Source organism: Thunnus albacares, chromosome 4 (genome assembly GCF_914725855.1).
Source record: "Thunnus albacares chromosome 4, fThuAlb1.1, whole genome shotgun sequence".
Taxonomy (NCBI): Eukaryota; Metazoa; Chordata; class Actinopteri; order Scombriformes; family Scombridae; genus Thunnus; species Thunnus albacares.
This window is the reverse complement of record NC_058109.1, coordinates 12,576,229-12,595,378: the sequence shown is the minus strand read 5'-3', so window position 1 is coordinate 12,595,378 and position 19,150 is coordinate 12,576,229. Positions and strand designations below refer to the sequence as shown.

Genomic DNA, 19,150 nt, shown 5'->3' with positions numbered 1-19,150 from the left:
CACTTCCTAATCGTTTCAATCATAATTCAAACAAAACTAGAAAGAAACAAATCATCCTTTGGTTACAGAATCTCAAATATGAGGTTTTTCTGCTTTTTTCAGTCTTGTCATTGTAAACTGTATATCAACCTCACCGTGGACTGCTGTGAAGTTGTGATGAGAATTTTTTCACTATTTTTTGACACTTCATAGACAAAACCTGCAAAAAAGTAAGCAGATTAATCAAATAATGAATGAAAATAATTATTTGCAGCCCTGTGCTAGTCTACACTTTACTTTAAGTAGTACTCTCTTTACTCTCTAAACACTAAAAGGCGACATTTTTTGCATTCCCCTTGATAATTACTAGTATGACCCACCGAAAAGGTCGACAGTTCACTGCAAACTGCAACTTCCAATGTAGCCTCACAGAGTTGTAATATTACTTATGTAACAGGGCAGGTTGGGAAATTTCTGGAATATTGTTGGAATTTGAGGGAACTGGGTGATTTCCAGAGGACCACTGGAATGCACTTTTACACCTTGTTTTCATACAGTTTGATTGCATTAGACTGTAGTCAGTAGGAGTGCAGTATTATGTAATGCTTTTTTATAGGTAACAAATGTAAAAGAATATCACACACTTTTTTTGTTGGTGTGAATTTTGAAGCATGATGACAGTCATGGAAAGTAATAGAAAAAAGTGGATTTCATGTATTTATTTAGTTTATTGTCATAGTCTTGTGTATATAAGTGTAAATAGCTTATTAGTTAGATTATTTTCTTAGCCCTGTTGAAGTGTAAATAACTGGCTCTGAATCAGCAACGTACCAAAGCTGCCTTGCAGAAACAAATCTGACATTGACCTTATGGACTCAGAACTACTTGTGTCCAAATGAGCTTTATTTTATCGTAGCAGCACCAAGCCTGAACCAGAGAAAGCTGACTGTTGAGTCTGTGAAGTCCAATTTAGTGGAGCTCCACATTTCTTGATGATAAAAGAAGGTTTTGGGAATGCCGTGTTCATTTTCACAAATCTAGATATCACAGGTAAAGACCACAGGAATGTGGTTCTACCGGAGGTTCTGTGTACTCTTGTAAATGATTGATTGGGCCTTTTTGTTCTCGGCGACAAAACAGTATTTAACCTCACCGGTAGCAATATCAAAGCATTAAGTGCAGTCTGGCAGTCATGTGTACAGAGATGTCTGGCCACCTGGGAAGTGGTCAGACAAAACTGAGCTGCAGCTTACGGGACCATAAAACACAACCGTCTGAGGCCACAACACAACATACAAAACCCTCAACATAATATCAAAAATTAATTTTCTTTCTGCTAATTAATTCTCTTATCTTGCTTCTCTGTGACTTAGTACTATATTGAAGGTCATTGCACAAAGGTGCATTGTTTCAGCCCACAGGAGTGAACTTGAGACCTAAACCCTGCCTGTACCTGTATCTTATAGGCTACTACCACTCTGAATCTATGTCTGAGCTATTCCTTCCTAAAATTAAGGAATTATGCCTTCTTTGGATGAGTAAAGCTTAATATATAGTAAGCCTACAAAGAATAATTCACAGCAGTCTACCAGTGTAAAACACAAATGGCTTATAACGGCTAATAAGCCATTCTTTGGACATGTTTACAGGTGGCAACAAATTGTGAGCATCTGAAACTATGAACCATTTGTCTTACCTGTAAGTCACAGCACAGCTTCAACTTTCACTAAATTCGGTGCAATGAATGTTTATGCCAAACATAAAGCTTCTTTCCCAGCTGAACGTGACAGTTCAGTCATAATCCAGAACAGAACCACAGGCACAGAGGTCATACGAGGTCATAATGTTCCCATAATGAAGAAGGCATCCCAGAATCACTGGGGACTTTCAGTAGCTTCCCTTCAGCAAGTTTTTTTTGCCATTAGCGTGTTAAGCTAATGCAACACATTGACCACACTGTCTCTCTCTCAGGGCACATTGGCACACAACTGACACAGACAGACAGAGAAGGAGATTTTTTTACATTTTTTTTTAATATAAAATGAATTTGTAAACAACCAATCTCGACCTAACACCGAAACTGCTCACAACAGAACAACCTGTACTTTTCAGGAACCATCAGGCTCGGGCTTGTTGGCAAAACTCTAGTGTGATGTTACTGGGCTGTAGTGTACCTCACTGTGGTACATAGTAGTAGTTGTAGTGCAGTAGGGCGTTTTACATAGTAAGACACTCGCCTACAACAAAGAAAGTGCTGCTCATTTTGTCTGGTGTCACAGGATTCCCAGATGAAGAACACCTTATGTCAAACAGTGTTAACCATCCCTTTAAAACGTATCCACATTGCTGAATTATGACATAAGTGATCATAAGCAGCAGTTTTTGAATTTTGAACGACGCTGGTTAGGTTTACTATCTGATCACTGATCGAATGCTGTTTAAACCACTGAACAAATAGATCCTGTAGGAGCTGTGAACTGACCCTTCATCTCTGACTTCTTCACTTCTGACGCAGATTTATTGCCAGCGCCTGCGCCCGGAGCCTCCACATTCAGCCAGGTGTTGGACGAAGAGCTCAGCCCAATGCAGTGCTGGAGAAAGTGTTTACATCCATCACAAAGGTTTGATCTCCTTTTTTTGACAATTTATTTTTATTAAGAAGCATTTATATACTGTATTGTGGTTAATATATAATATTAATATTATAATATATATATAATATAATGGGGTTAATACTGTCGGAGCCCAGCAGGTCATTTTCTCTTGTAAGCCATGAGGCTCACATTTAATATGTATTTATTTTTAAATCTTTTGCAAGTTCAGTTGAATTTTCCTTCCAAAATCGTCTGCCTTTAAAACATGAATATGTTATATATTATCGATTAAAATACAAATATTTCCCAGAACTACATTATGCACTCTACCTGTCTGTCGTCTGATCAAAGGCAGCAGTTTAGTGGAAGTTTTTTTTCCCTGATATTAAATTAGCATTTTTTGACTTCCCTTTCTGGACAACCGCAGAAGACAGAAGACAAAGGGGTCACAGCGGCTCACATGTGATTCAGGAGGAGGGGTGGAAACTGATTGCTTGTTAATAAATCAAATCATTGTTGCTGGCAACAAGATAAAAAAAAAAAAAAAAAGTCACATGGATTTTGTTTGCTGGAGTGAAATTCCGTTGAAGGAACTAAACATGACGAAACAATTATGCAAGAGCACATTTCTGTCCCAGTCCTAACATTTGCAGATTATGTCTCACTTCTATCTTGTCTGCTTTTCACTGAAACTTCCAGTGCAGATGTTCTGCGGATAATTTATTTATTGCTGACTTTCCAGGCTCTTGATGAATCCGTTATTTTATCTTACAGATTAAAGCCAAAATAGCAAATCATTAGCAAAATTGCAATATGCCAAAGTTTGGACTGGATGATCAAGCTTTAATTCAAACTAAGTGCCGTCTCTTCTTTCTTCTCACAGAATCCAGACTCTCGTCATCTGGATGGCCTGTCCAAGCAGCTGGATTGGGAGGTGCGAAAGGTTCAGCGCTGGTTCAGACACCGCAGGAACCAAGATAAACCCAGTACACACACTAAGTTCTGCGAGAGCATGTAGGTTAATGCCTGTTGTGTTCGCCTTTGACATCTCTGCAAGCTTGAGCAAACACTGGCTATGTTTTCTGTGTGTGTGTATGTGTGTGTGTGTGTGGTACGTTATTGTGTGTGTATGCTCCAGCACTCTGTGACCATCAGAGGAGGACATATTGTTTCATCCTCACTCCTATAAGAGCCTGTTTATTGTTAGGACTTGGATTTAGAGTTGAATTTAGAATTAAAATCAGATTAATCAGATTAGTCGCTGACGGCTGGTGCTGAATATGTGCTTGCACATTCCAGCAGATGTGTATTTGTTTGATCTTAATGTATTGTTGCTCTCTTACATCTGTCATATATTCTGGATGGTAATTTCTTTTCGTTTACTTCTAGGTGGAGGTTTACATTTTATTTGTGCATATTTACTTATGGGTTCCAGTTTGTGTGGCAGGTGAGCACATCCACAGATCCAGCTCTGAAACAGTGATACATGGGGAGGAATGTTCTGTTAGTGTTGTTCTTTCATGGATAATATTTGGAAGACTGGGTTTTATTTCCATAGATAACAGTATGAGCGCTTGTTTGCTGAACTAATGTGTGTTCATTTATTTCCAGTCTCCTTGGATGTGGGATACACGGCATTGCTGGTACGGTTACCCCTATCAGGTACGATGCAGCTCTGATCTTTCTATATAATCTATCATGCGGTCCAACACAACAACTACACTAACAGCCTCAGAAATGGCCTCACAGTTAAACCAACAATGTCCAAAACTGAACATTTATTGCATTGCATTATACAGAAAAACCTAACAAACTGGTGCAGAGATTGTGCAGAAAAGTGACAAGTCTTGACTTTTTTTTTTTGGACTTGCTTTTATTTCACTGCCTTTTTCCTGTTCTTCTTTAAATTATAATATATCATAAGCAGTCTGACCAATATTAATATGACATAGATGTCCTTGTATTCTTGTTGTTTCCCACATATCATGTAGAGAATAAATCAGTTAGCATGTGCTGATATTTATTTTAGTTTATAAGACAGCTTTGATTCTCATCTCAGAGCAGCAAATTAGATAGGAACCCAGGTGTTGCTTGGCAACCACAAGCAACTACTAGTATTGGTAGTGTTATTATCACTTAAAATAACATGTATTCAGGATCAACCATTACATCTGTTTGGTAAATGCAGTAGTCACTCAGCTTTTAGTTTGATGATATAACAGTTAAAACTGGGAACACAGAGCGAGACTTTTGAGATCCTAATCCATTTTCTGGACTTGGCATGACACATTTAACAACTGTGTATTGCAAATTTCAGTTACGTGCATGTCCACTGGTCAGATTTCTATTCACACCCAATTTGTACAAATTACATCTGTAAAATTCAAATGTGTCTCATACAGTCATAAATGACTGTAATCATCTGATCTGTTGCACAATCGGGGGAACAGAGATTTAAATCATAAGCTCATAAACATACAGAAAGATACAGATTGTTCTGCCATATTTTTTGTTTTTTGTAAACTCAGAGCAGACGCTTAATTATTTTGTTAATCAGTCGTCACGGCCAAACTGAAGTTCTAATTGGTTTTGTGTAGACTGAACCCAGCTTAAGATACATTTTTGGGTGTGACGCAATTCACTGTAAACCAGGGCTTCACATGCCTTCACATGCATAAGTAACCTTAGGCATCACGGTGACTCACTGCATCAGGATGTCTGTCGTAATGATTTGATAGTGAAAATTGTTGCACGTGTTTGATATTCACTACTACTACTATACTAAACAGTAAAATCCTCAACAACTCCTTTGAACCGACCTGCTGAATCTGTCTCCTGTCTCTCTCTCTCTTTCCCTGTAGGTCATGACACCGGGGCTTTACCACTACTATGTGACAGAACTGGCCTTCTACTGGTCACTCATGTTCTCCCAGTTCACCGACATTAAAAGGAAGGTGAGAGGAAAAAACGCTGACCCTGTCTCTGCTGGGTTAGACCACACTGGATGCACCACAGTTACCACTCCCTGTTAAGCATTTTTTAATACGTCTATTGTTACTCATTTGGCAGTGGCACAGAGTGTATGTGTGTGTGTGTGTGTGTGTGTGTGTGTGTGTGTGTGTGTGTGTGTGCGTGCAACATTTGATGTGAAGTTTTTCAAATAAATTCACATGGCTTACATCGCGTTTAGATTAAATCCGACCTGATTGCTTTCTTATAAGCTCTTACAGTTGTGTTAATTTTGGAGGGTCACATGTTTTTGTTTTTCGCATGAGGGGCGGGTGCAGCTGTTGCAGCTCAATCTGTGAATGCCTTGTATTTTCAGCCTGAGGGCACCCACTGTCATGTGATTGCAGGATGGAGCAGGCCTAACTCTGTTAGAATTATAGAAATTCCACAGAATGGCAGTGTGTTAGAGCTGGTGTGAGTAACAGCCAACAAGACACTTGCCTCTTAATGTTTAAGATGTTTTATACAGCAAACTTCCACAATATGATAGTGGAAATGTATCACAGTGCCATCAAATGACTTGTTTGTTTTAATTTGATGGCTGGATGGGAAGAGGCAGCTGGCCTGATCTGACAGTCTGTTTACTTTGATTTGTTTTCTTCATGATAAGATGTTCAAATGAGGCTCCTGCTCATTTATCTGTTTCAGTAGGTGTGTCTTTATCAAGCTAAATTATTCATGTAGGAAATTCTATCAAACCTTTCTCATTGTTCTTTTCTCAACTCAAGTAGTCTCGGTGTGATTACTTTCATTGCATCCCAAACCACAAAGTTAATGTGTAAATTTGCACATTAAACAATGAAAAAACAAAGAAAATAAAAAAAAGTTATTTCCAAGCAAGTAAAAAGAGCAAATTTGAACCAGTCAACAGTCTACAATGTCCAGACTTTAAAACCTTTCAGGGAGATCTATAAAGATAGGTGTTGCACTTCACTGGCTTTACAAACTGTGTCCTCTCAGGTGGAACAAGGTGGAACCTTTATTTAATGTCCCACAGTCAGGAGATCTTAGACTGGACTCTGGCAAGAATGTTAAAAGTTCTTGCACACGATATGTTTATAGTAGTTGACATAATGCACAGATGACTTTGACCGTCAGATTCAAATGTTTCCTGTCTCCAGCTTTACTCACTTACTTCGTGTTTGTTTGTACGACTTTGCTGTGAACTGTTAATCTTTTCACCTATATCTTCTCCGTCTGTCTGGCTGCAACAAATCAAACGTTGCCATTGAGTCAATAAAATAACAGCTTTAGCTCTCTGTTTCCTCTTAAAGAGTGAACGTTGTCTGTTAGGAAATAATGGTGACGAAATACAGTACATACTAGTAGTTTTGTTCATGCTGGATTGCACTTTTAAGATTTGATCTACCCTCCCACTTTCACCTTGGCTGTGCATTAGCCGTCTGTAACAGCTTTGTAAAAGTACAGCTGTGAATGTCATGAATGGGGACAGGGGTTGCCAAGGAGACATGGTACTAAAACATTTAGAGGGGAGAATTACTTCCAGTGCAAAGAGCATAACAACTTAAAATGTTGTCCCTTAAGTGTGCATGTGTTATATGTTTTGCCATATTTACAGTTTCACGCCCTCTTTTATGATATTTATAACCTTGTATTTCTTTCCGTCCTGTGACAGTTGACCTGAATAAATCATTTTGGCATTAGAAACGGTGTGATGTGTGACTGAGTGGGGACCTGAAACAACTTTTTTTTTTTTTTCTTTCATGGCAGTAATGCTGACAGAAAACATAGAGAAGAGATTTTTATTACTGTATCATCATGAGTTCATACAGACATATCCATAACAGTAAGAACTTAAGATTATTTATGTAATTGATTTGTCTGACAGTTATTTTCCTGATTAATCAATGAATCGCTTGGTCTGTAAAACATCAGAAAAAAATGAAAAACGCCCATCACAATTAATCAGAGCCCAAGGTGATGTCATCAAATGTCTTGTTTTGTTGAAGCAGTCGTTGAAAACCCGAAGATATTCAGTTTAAAATAGCGTTAATACAATAATAATCAGCAAATTCTCACAATTTAGAGGCTGGAGTCATCACATTTTTGTATCTATTAACATTATGTTATTTACTTTATCGACTTCATCATTGTGCCTAGAACTTTTTTGTACTTTTTTGTACTTTATTACTTAGTGATGTGCCATTTGTTCAATATTTTATTTTCCTTAACTATAAAGCACTATTTAAACCATCATAAATATTCGATTTTGAGAAGTGCTAAATGCTACATGTCAACTTAAATCCACAGTATCGTTTCTTTTGTAACACAACAGTTAAAACCCTCTGTGGCAATACTAATCAGCCCTCTCTCTCTTTTTTTTTTTTTAATTGCAGGATTTCCTGATCATGTTCATCCATCACCTGGCTACAGTGGGCCTGATCAGTTTTTCTTACGTCAACAACATGGTGCGAGTAGGAAGCCTGGTGATGTGTGTGCATGACGCCTCTGACTTCCTGCTAGAGGTAGGTTGGACACAGTTAATTACACGGAAGTAATTAAGTCACATTCATGTTACAAAGTGACCGTACACTGCAACATTTCTTGAACAACAAGATTGTATTTAAGTCACTAATGACAAATCACATATACTGTACTTTGCTTTGCTTCTGGACATTTTGGGACGCATATCAAAATTCTTTTGATATTTTTTACCATTGTATTTATATACACTCAACCTGTAACTGAGCCTCTCTATGCTGTCTTCATACTTAGTATTTTATTTACAGCTAAACTGATTGCATAAAGGAAAGGTCTGTCTTATAAAGTGGCCACTAGGTGTATGTTATTCAATACCAGAGCAATGTTTTTTTCATTTTCAAGGACATTTGACATCAAAAAAGAATTATTGCTACTACATTCATATACAAATACAAAACAGTAATGGGAAACTGTGACTACTGTTAGTAATTGTGCAACCTCAGCTTTTACATACAGTAGTTTCCTTTTAGTATATTATGCAGCAGCGTTTTTGCTTCACATCAGTTGGTTTCTTCAACAATGGAGATGAATTGTGATTGTTTAGTTAGTGTTTCCAGTCACTTCCACTTGGCTAAAATCCAGAGAGATTAGGAGTATGAGACGAGGAATTTGAATGGGTTGGTGTTTGGGGAAAAACAAAATCTTGACTTAACAAAACTTATAAGGTTTTTTTTGTGTCGTGTTTGTCGTTTTCTTTTTCAACAGGCAGCCAAGCTGGCCAACTATGCCAAGTACCAGCGCCTGTGTGACTTCCTCTTCATTGTGTTTAGTGTGGCATTCTTTATCACACGGCTTGTTATATTTCCAGTATGGTAAGTACCGCTAGACAGCTGCATCATGAGATTGATTACTGTAATTATTCTTGCATAATAGTTAGCAATTTAGACATCCAAATTCATGCATAAAGATATTTTTATCAGCAGTAATATTTTAGCTTTTGGCTTTGAAGGTAGATTATGATGTTTTCCATGTGAACACCTGTTTCACACAGAAAACATCATAATCCTTCTGTGCTTTGATTTCTTAAAGGGAGCCTATTATGCTTTTTGTGGCTTTCTGTTATTTATATACTGTTATGATGCCGGATATCTATGCTAAACATGGTCAATGTCCCAAGTTCCATAGCCTTGGTTGCTAAGGTTGTTGCTAAGGTTTTTCCATGTATTGTTTGCGTGGTTCACTCGCATATTTTAGATTGGATTTCGGCTCAAACATGCACAGATGTATTTGAGAACTTGACATTTTGAGTAAAGAACGAGAAAACGAAGTGATATTCTACTACTATAATTTATTTCAGAGTTTGTTTACGTAGCCAGAGGTCAGCTGTTACGCAGATACCAGACCAATCAGAACAGCGTAGGCTCATTGGGAGGGGGGCCTTAAAGAGACAGGGGCTAAAACAGCCTGTTTCAGACAGATGCTAAGCTGAGGGGCTGCATAAAGAGCCAGTATAAGATAAATAAGGATTTTTTTTAAACTGTGAATGATGCAAAGCTACTCTAGTGGAGTCCCAGAATAAAAATATAGAGCTGAAAATTAGCATAATAGGCCCCCTTTAAATTACTGTAATTTCAATGCATGTACTGTATTATAGCTGTAATAAGCAGCCTGCACTCTTTAAATGTATTCCATCTGACACTGACATTAAAACCTCCAGCCTCTGTTATTGAGAAAGAAATATAATGGTCGTGTGTAGATGGTAACCCTAGATCTGTGAAAAATCTCATGAGAGTGATCATTTTAACACAAACCATGATCTTTCCCTAACCAAGTGTTTTTGTGCCTAAACCTAACCAGACCTTAACCACAGCACTGTCACATCATAAAACTTTATCTTTTTTTTGTACAATGAGAAACAACGCACACAATGAAGGAACAACGCGTACAAATCTGGCAAGAGTTTCGCAAATCTAGAGTTACCGTTTATACACAACCAAATGTAATATGATGTAATTGCGACCGTTTTGTAAATCAGATGAGGCAATTTCCAGAACAACCCTCAGTGTCTGCCTAACGGACTCATCATAATTTCTGTCACTCAGATCTTTTCTAATGTTTAGACGTAGATAGCGACTGCTCCTCGGCAGAGACCTGGATGTTGAAGCTCAACCTCTAGATAGACGGACAATAGGGAACCTATCACTGTCGAAAGTAACCTGACCAGCTATATTCAGTGTCTTGGTGTGGATGAGTGATAAAGCTAATGTTGCCGGCACAGGTACCTGGACTGAAATCCATACCTCTACTGGGGGAGGTGGGTCTGTTGACTACCTCCTGTCACTCACCTGGATTTAAAGGAAGACATGACCTCACTAACCGCTCACCTAACGTTTCAGTAGATCTATGATGCTCGCCAGCTTGGCTGTACTGTTGCCATTGGCATCCAAAGGGGAATTACAATCTGTACTGTCATGACGGGGCCTCATTAGAGGAGCGCTGGGTAACAGTCGGATCAAAGCGCAGCCTGACAACTCTTTGCTCCCACTGGGATAAATTATTATGTCTTCACATGTAACAGAGCAAACCCGAGTGTGTACAAGTCTTTAAATTAAATCTGTGCCTTCCCACCGACATCTTTTTGCCTCCTTGTTTTCTAGGATCCTGAACTCCACTATGTTTGAGAGCTGGGCTATAGTTGGGCCGTATCCATCCTGGTGGCTCTTCAACTTCTTACTGCTGGTCCTCCAAGTCCTGCATATCATCTGGTCCTACCTCATAGCCCGTATAGCTCTCAAAGCCATGCTGCGGGGCAAGGTGGGTCACTGCACAGACTGGGAGACTACTGAGAAATACTGTACTGGCCTGCAGAGGGGTTTGGCAATCCTACACATCTGACCTTTTCCTGCATAAATGAAGAAAAATATGCTCTCCTTTTAGCTATTAGAACACATAAATAATCATCCTCTGACAGGGTATCTTAAGTATTTTTGGTACAAGCACCTGATAATTTCACTTCTCTACATTTGTCAGAAACTGGGCTGCAGTTTAACAGTTTCCTGGTAAAGCACCTCTACCTTGGAACTGCTGCACGTCTGTGAGTTCAGACTGGTTTTGAGTACTGAACAGTGGAATTTCATGAGGGTTAGTGCACCTCAAACCCTGTCCAAGATGGACTGGATTGAAGAAAAAAAATATTTCACATGATTCAGAACTCTTTTTTTTTTTTAATGCTTTTGTGTTAGCAAAGCTTAAGAAAAAGTTCCAAACCTACTGATCCCAAAACATTTACTCTAAAGTTTTGAAGGTTTGGAAGATTATTTCTCGATAAATGTGCACTTTATAAGCACTAAGCAGAAATGTTATATAAAAGTGATAAATAAATAAGTGTCTCAACCAGGCATCTGTCTTTATGAAGAATGTTTATAGAAATGTACCGTAGCTGCAACTGGTGATGAATTTGCTGCCTCTACATTTTTTTTTTCCAAGCCATCTCTGACTCTGTCTCATTCTCTCTGCAGACGCAGTTTGTTTCCTCTCCCTCTGGAATGAGAGAGGGAGATCCTGTCTTTCTGTCTATCTTTGCCCTATGAGCCTTCCTCCGTTGCTCTCTTCGCTTCTCTCTGCTTGCTTTATCTGCTTTGAGAACTTTACCTTCTGTTTTCCGCTGTAAGTCTCTCCTCAGTTGGGATTTCTTTCTTTCTTTCTTTCTAATTTCATCTGTCCTTTCCATTCCTATAAGGATTCAGTGTAAGTGTATTGTGGTTGGATTTAAATGGATAGCAGTTGCAGTAGAATAACACTCAGATTCAACTCCACTCATGATGAGTAATGTGCTAATAGTGTCAGGTATGTCCAACTGTTTCTCATTAGTCGAGCATGAAATCGTCCCACACCACCACCCTGTGGTAATGATGCACACAGGTGATTTGCATGAATAGCGAGACATTTTTTTAAGCTTTTCTTCTTTCTTTCTTTAAAAAAAAATCTCTTCATGACACTTGACTTATGACTTATTTCCAAGTGAGGTGAGTTTCACTACGTGTTTCAGCTTAAAGCTGCGCTAGCTAATGGTTTTGTGGGAAAATGCACATGTAATTAGTTTAAAACTTAAAAGTAGGGTTACAACAGAAAAGAGCATCTAGTCTCCACTAATCCAGATGTCATAGTTTAAAAATGAAGTTCCGGCGACAGGTTTGAACACTTTCTACACACAAGAAAGATGAACCAAAGTGTCGCATTAACTTCTAGTAAGATGGACTCTGGACACCAATAAACCTTTTTCCTCAATCGTCACTTTGATGTAAAGTGATCACAGACCAGCTGAGTTATAAACACGAGCATGCTCTGTGAACTTTTATGATGTCATGTTACATGATGTCTGTATATTTAAGATTAAATTTATCACTGCCTTCTATTTTGACCCATCGTCATGTGAAATTCCCTAACGCAGTTGTGAAAATATTGACCTGGCTCCAGATACAGTATTTATCAAATGTGAACCACACAGACATAAAAGTAACATAAACACCTCATGGAAAATAACTTTGAATCTTTGTTGACTTAATAAAAATTCTCAACACTGCTGAAAAAATGCAGCTAATGGGAAATTAATCTACTAAAATCCATCTTTGTAGCACTCTGACGGGTTTTTTTGGTTGTTTTTTTTTTAAAAAGCAGACACGTAGTGGATCTCTGTGCCAAACATTTAGAGCATTTATCCAAAAAAAAAAAAAAAAAAAGATTTGATGTGTCAAGGAGGAACAAAATTTCACCTAAAATGGCCACCATGGTTTAATTGTAGATTTATTAGAATGATTTAGTTACTTCAGTTAAGACATTCTTCATTTGGTGTTTACATTATTTTGTCTTTCCTCTGTGGTTTGTACTTACTTTTCATCAGTGTTTATAAAAAAAAAGTATCTTATCTTGCAAGAGCTTATTGATTTTTCCCTCCCCATCTGCCTGCTAGGTGTGCAACGACGTCCGCAGTGACATTGAGACCAGCTCAGAAGAAGAGCCCGACACGCCCAAAGACGGCCTCAAGACTTCTTCTCATACTACCAAAGGAGAAAACGGCACCAACGGCCACTGTGCTGCCGCCAAAACCAGAGTGCAGAACCACAGCAGCTGGTGACACAGAGGCCGAAGATGTGAGCCCCCCTCCCCCCGCAGTTCGTCCCTCACAACGTCTCAAGAGAGCTTTCATTCGTCTCATGACATTCCTTTGACGTGCGAGAGCTCATTCACAAACACACACACAAACACACACATGTCCTATCACACATTACACTGACAGTGAGTGCGCACAGATTCATATGTTGGTGGACTGATGACGGATTTGCAGACACTGACAACTTGCTTACAGGAGACCTGTAACGACCTGTACGACACACACAACTCAAGAGGTGACATGTAAAAGCTGAAATGATATGGAAATCAGTTGAAGCAAGTCCTTTACATAGTATAATACACTCTTTCAAATGATGGGATTTATTTTTGTGCGGAGTTTTGCTGCAGATGTTGGTTTCAATGTTCTCTCCCAGTTTTATTGGTCAGATGAACTTGAGTTTTGTTTGTTTTATTTTCCAAAGGTTCATTCACACTGGATCTCATAGGGCAGAAAACTGCTGCTGCGCCACTTTCTGTTGGATCTGACTCTAAAGCATTCGGACAGCATCGCAATCAGTGATATCACACAGCGGGTGTTATACATAGAAGTGACTGTATTATGTTATAGCTGTGGTTTTATCAGCTCTTAAAGGCAGCTGCTATGAACACCTGTGTGAGACCAGAAGTGAAACACGCTTTAAAAAATTATACAACAGAAGTGGTTTCTGCTCTTTGCAATTTAGTGTGGATTTATTCTTTAACCACATTGTTTGGCTATTTGTGACTTGTTTAGTTGTGTTTTACTGTTTTTTACTACTCCTTCTGAGACCAAATGTTTAAGAAATTGTTTGTCACTGCCTATAGAGGAATCCAGGTATGAGGACTATACTAATTGTCCAGTATCATGTTCTCACTTGAGTGCCTTGTAAAAAATGTGTTTCCAAATATATTCTGTTGTTGAAAGATGCTTTTTCTTACTCCAGTATCTGTCTAGAAACACTACATTGCACTGTGTGGTTAACGGCATTTAATATAATACAAACAATGACAACCATCTTCACCTGATTTACAGTGCTGCTCACATCGACTTGACATAGGTCACTGATGCAAATAATGTGTTCTTGGTTAATTTGCCTGGAGAATCTTTCATAAACAAAACATCTTTGCTGTAAGAGTGCAACACCCTCACAATGAAATCACACAAACGTCCTGTGAAGATAAAAAACATCTTCATGATTCAGCAATGGGCAAAAAAAAGAAGAAATGGGGAGAGCAGTCCATCTGATGTCAGTCTTTGATGACTTCAGGGTCCTGGTTTTCTGCCGCCAGCTTCAGCTGTTCTTGCTTTTTCATGTAGCGGTATCCTCTCATTGCACACAGGTAGCCACCGTAGACTGTCAGCAGCATCATCGAGGCAGAAAAAGCCCGATAACCTATGTCAGCCAGGCGCTTTGCAGTCACCATGATGAGGATCCTAAAGGAATCAGGAGCAAAGTCAGTTGAACTGATTTTGCAGAAATGTATTACATCACAATATATATCAATATTACAACATGAAATTACACATTGAGATAGATTTTATTTATACAACTATAGTACTTTACACAAAATATAAGTTTCATAAAATATGATGCATTGTTATTGCTAAAACTAACAATATACAAGGTAGTTAATGGTAGCTTCACTGCGATTGACTACAATATTGTAATGCTGCTTGTACATTAATGCATCAATTATAATAATCCAATAATATATAATAGCCTAAGTATAGTGACTCAGATGGGCCATCCTGATAAAGGGAACTTTAACTTATGATACACTGCTGATAATACTGTTGTATTTTTATTTAAGTTTAATTTTGAATAGAGCTGAGACGATTAATTGATTAATCTATAGACAGAAACTTAATATGCGACTTTTTGATAATCAATTAGTCATTTGAGCCAATTTTCAAGCAAAGATGCCAATTAATTGATGGTTTCAAACTCTGTTGCTTTATAAACCAAATGATAAATCGATTAATTGATAAAATAATCAGCAGATTAATCAATAATAAAAATAATCATTAGCTGCAGCCTTACTTTTGAATGCAGGACTTATACTTGTAATTGATTAATATTACCTTGTGGTATTGCTACTTTTCTTTAAAGGACATGTTCACAATTTTTCAAGTCTGTCTTAAAGTCAGGAGTCCAAATAAACAATGACACAGGTTTTTCTTGCCATAATCATTCCTACTGTTCATACAGGTTATTAGAAGATCCCTTCATGATGTATTTACAATGTAAGTGATGGGGCCAAAATCCACAGTCCTTCTGTGCCAAAATGTATTTAAATATTTATCTGAACATAATATGAAGCTGCAGCTGTCGAAATTAGTCAAATCAGGTGGATCCCTTTCAACGTTAGTCTTGTTAGTGCCAAAGTTCCTCTTTTTGTTACTATACTTCCACCACCACTCAATAGGGAAACACTGTCCTAGGAAACACAAAGAGGGAATTTGATGCCAAAAAGACTGTAAATGTGGCTGATATCCACTTGATATGACTAACTCAGACTGCTGAAGCCTAATATAAGCTTCAGATAAACATTTAAATACATTTTTGCACATAATGACTGAAGACACACTGAATTCTGTCCCCCATCACTTACATTGAGAGCACATTTGAAGAGGATCTTTTAATAGCCAGTATGAACAAGAGGAATGACTGCAGCGAGGAAAACCTCTTTCAATGTTCATGTGGGAACCTGAATGTTGTTTTGAGAGACTAAAGATGTGAACCTATCCTTATACAGACAGATGAAGCTCTTTTCTTAGTAATAAGTCACAGTAGCAGATTACACTGCTTCATAAATATTACTGTGTCCGTCACTGCCTAATGTGAAGCAAAGTCAACTCTGGTTTAAGTCGGGTAACGTCTGATTTAATGTCCATAAAGGTTCAGAACTCTTCCTTCAACAATATCAAATATCCCCCCCTTATCATCACTGCAGGCTAGCAAGCTATCGGTCAGCTATGTACACACACATTAGCACACTGTTTTATCCACTTATAAACAAGTCACATCACTGTCGCGTCTCCCTTTGAAGCGAATACTTTCCACTTTTCTTACCTTTTATTTCTTTTAAGGCGATATCAAGCTCAGGTTGTCGTAGTTTCCCTCAATGTCAGCACACCAACATGCGAAATTAGCTATGAAGCTAGTCACCTTTGCTTTCGTAAGGTACGGAATCCTGGAAGGGACTTTTTTTTTGACAAACCGCGGATCAAAGTGCACAGCGCCAACTACCGACCCGGAGTGAATAATATTTTCCAACATAATATCGTTCTTCTTAACAGACCCATGCTAAATATATGTAGATAAAGTACACTTTTGCATTCCTAGGTTTACGTTAACTACGTTTAATCGGTGATGCTCTTTTACAGCCACGTTTTTAGTTTAGTATTTTTCAGCGCATTTTTAATGCTTCTTTTCATTTAGCGGTTTGTTCCTTCTTTTAACTGACATTCAAACCTCAACTGTTTGGTTTGCTGTTAACCGTTACTGCGATTACCCTTGACATTAGAGATCTACCTAATGGCTACATTAAGCCGTTAAAATGTGTAATTGCCGTTACTTTTGGCCATTTTTCTTCCTAGGATGGCGACGTCATGACCCGCCCTACTCTGCCTCTGTTGGGCGGGTCATGACTTCGCCATCCTAGGACAAAAAAAAATCGCTTACTGATGGTGCAATTAGCTTCTTTGTTAATTTGGTACCTAACGTTGCCGTTAGTTGCTGACAAAAAAGGAGAAAATTCTCTTTTTACATTTTATACACGGGACTGCTAGATACAGCTACACTCTGGATAATAAAACCTTACAGTACCACAAACGGACCATAACACATCTATTCAATGACCGTGGTTTAACCACGGAAGTATTTTGGAGGCGCACACGACAATGGCAACAACATGTGAGGTGGGAAACGATGCTGTTGATGAAATAAATGATCCGGGCGCTGCTCCTTATGGCAACTTCATAAACTATTATACATTTAATCCGCCGGAGAACCGCTTGAGTCTGATTCCAGACACACTCCTCCAGGATTTAGGATACAGCGGCAGCACAACACTGATGCTGGACGTGGGGTGTAATTCAGGGGTAAGTGGTTCTATGTGGGCAGAAAGGTGCACATTTAATGGCTTTTAAGACACATTTTAAATGGTTTGGCATCCCAACATTGTACAGTAGAACTAGTGCTTTCAAACAAGATCTTTCACACGTTTCATTCAGCAGGATTGAAGAAGTTAAATCAACATGGTAGTGAACTCTGTCCTCTCTTCTCCCCTTGAATGGCAGGATTTAAGTGTAGCCCTTTACAAACATCTGGTGCAGCAGCCTGAGTGTGAAGAAGACACTGCAACAGACTGCAGGAGGAAAGTTCATCTCCTGGGCTTCGACTTGGATGAGACCCTCATTGAGCGGGCTCAACAGACCAACCCTCTGCCCAGCAGCATCTCCTTCATCCCTCTGGATATCACTGAAGATAGCAACCAGCTGCAGGAGTACCTCAACCAGCATGGCTGCTCTCACTTCCACCTGTGTGTGTGCCTGGCTGTCACCATGTGGGTCCACTTAAACCACGGAGACTCAGGTCTGCTGCAGCTGCTCTCTCGCCTGGCCTCTATCAGTCAGCACCTCCTGCTGGAGGCACAGCCGTGGAAGTGCTACCGCTCTGCAGCCCGGCGACTCAGGAAGTTGGGACGCTCAGACTTTGACCACTTCAAGACCCTGAAGATCCGTGGGGACATGGCCGACCATGCCAAGGAGCACCTGGAGAGACACTGTGACATGGAGCTCATCCAGAGCTTTGGCAGCACAGCTTGGGACCGAAAGCTGCTGCTTTTTAAAAGGAGATGAGACTGAATGACGCTGTAGAGAGTATTCATGTACAGGAGCTGCAGGGAGACGATAGAAGACAACACCAAATACATATACGTGGAGAATGGAAGAACACTAGATTTGAACTGATCGCCAATTAATGTTGATTGACTAGTGATTTTGATAATAAAGATGCCCAAAAATTAATGTATTCCAGCTTTTCAAATGTTAAGATTTGTGTGTGTCTTTGTCTTAAATGATAGTAAACTCCATCATTGGGTTGTGGACTTCTGGTCATACAAGACAAGCAAACTGAAGATTATTTTTCACCATTTCCTGACTTGTTATAGAACTAACAATTCATCAATTGATGAAACAAGAACATTGGCAGATGAATTGATAGTAACTGTCAGTCGCAGCTCTAAAGGAATATTGGGACGTGTGTCCCATTTTAAATGGATATTTTGTAGCTAAAATCTTCAAATACAATTGTATTATTTTTGTCATTTGTTTTGGAAAATAATATATACACATCAGATATTACCTGGCTTACAACTTTATATATACAATCAATACCACACAGATTAAAAGATGAAAGACACCATTTCATATAATCAAGAGGTTATTCCCTTCTGCATCAGAGCTGACCGAAACACACTGGTCAAAAACTCACAAACAAAACATTCTAATTTTAATCATTTTAATTACAGAATACTAAAAATAACATTACATAAAATGTCTTTTTAAAAGAAACCATTGAATATTACAAAGGTTGTAAATTTTGTAAAGTTAGGATATAAAATCTTTGAACAGTGGTGCATAATTGAAAAGAAAAATAATTTTCATAAAATGTATATATTAACTGTTCTACTACATAAAAAATGAGATGGACACAAATCGCAGACAGACGAGATGAGTTGACACCGCCATTACCGCAGTGAGCTCTCCTTTCGAAGGAAGAAAGACTTGAGATGCACAGCACACACCACAATCAGCTTAAGTTCTCAAGTTATGTCTATGTTCAAAAAAAAAAAAAAAAAGGGTTACCATTTACAACAGTGGAAAAACAAACAACTACAAAAAGTGACTTGGTGACTGCTCCCAATATTCACACACACATCTCGATGGGTAAAAACCCTTCTAAACTGGCCTT

At 38.6% G+C, this 19,150-nt stretch overlaps 3 protein-coding genes across 4 annotated transcripts in view; 2 read left to right on the top strand and 1 right to left on the bottom strand.

The window, feature by feature from the left end:
* Nucleotides 1-14,096, top strand: part of cers5 (ceramide synthase 5) — a 28,961-nt gene extending 14,865 nt beyond the window's left edge. For both annotated transcript variants that reach the window (XM_044349209.1, XM_044349208.1), the window contains exons 2-10: nt 2,495-2,600; nt 3,457-3,587; nt 3,963-4,020; nt 4,185-4,235; nt 5,435-5,527; nt 7,940-8,068; nt 8,790-8,896; nt 10,682-10,838; nt 12,994-14,096. In XM_044349209.1, the coding sequence (XP_044205144.1) occupies nt 2,495-2,600; nt 3,457-3,587; nt 3,963-4,020; nt 4,185-4,235; nt 5,435-5,527; nt 7,940-8,068; nt 8,790-8,896; nt 10,682-10,838; nt 12,994-13,158 (997 nt within the window). In that variant the 3' untranslated portion in view covers nt 13,159-14,096. The remainder of the gene's footprint in view (nt 1-2,494; nt 2,601-3,456; nt 3,588-3,962; nt 4,021-4,184; nt 4,236-5,434; nt 5,528-7,939; nt 8,069-8,789; nt 8,897-10,681; nt 10,839-12,993) is intronic.
* Nucleotides 14,097-14,145: 49 nt separating this feature from the next.
* On the bottom strand, nt 14,146-14,607 carry LOC122980839 (cytochrome c oxidase assembly protein COX14 homolog). Its single transcript, XM_044349214.1, has one exon. The coding sequence runs from the start codon at nt 14,595-14,597 to the stop codon at nt 14,421-14,423; it is 177 nt and encodes a 58-aa protein (XP_044205149.1). The 5' UTR covers nt 14,598-14,607; the 3' UTR covers nt 14,146-14,420.
* A 2,277-nt stretch (nt 14,608-16,884) lies between these two features.
* Nucleotides 16,885-19,064, top strand: LOC122980837 (pre-miRNA 5'-monophosphate methyltransferase). Its single transcript, XM_044349211.1, has 2 exons — nt 16,885-17,277; nt 17,476-19,064. The coding sequence occupies exons 1-2, from the start codon at nt 17,077-17,079 to the stop codon at nt 18,034-18,036; spliced, it is 762 nt and encodes a 253-aa protein (XP_044205146.1). The 5' UTR covers nt 16,885-17,076; the 3' UTR covers nt 18,037-19,064.
* Nucleotides 19,065-19,150: the final 86 nt, after the last annotated feature.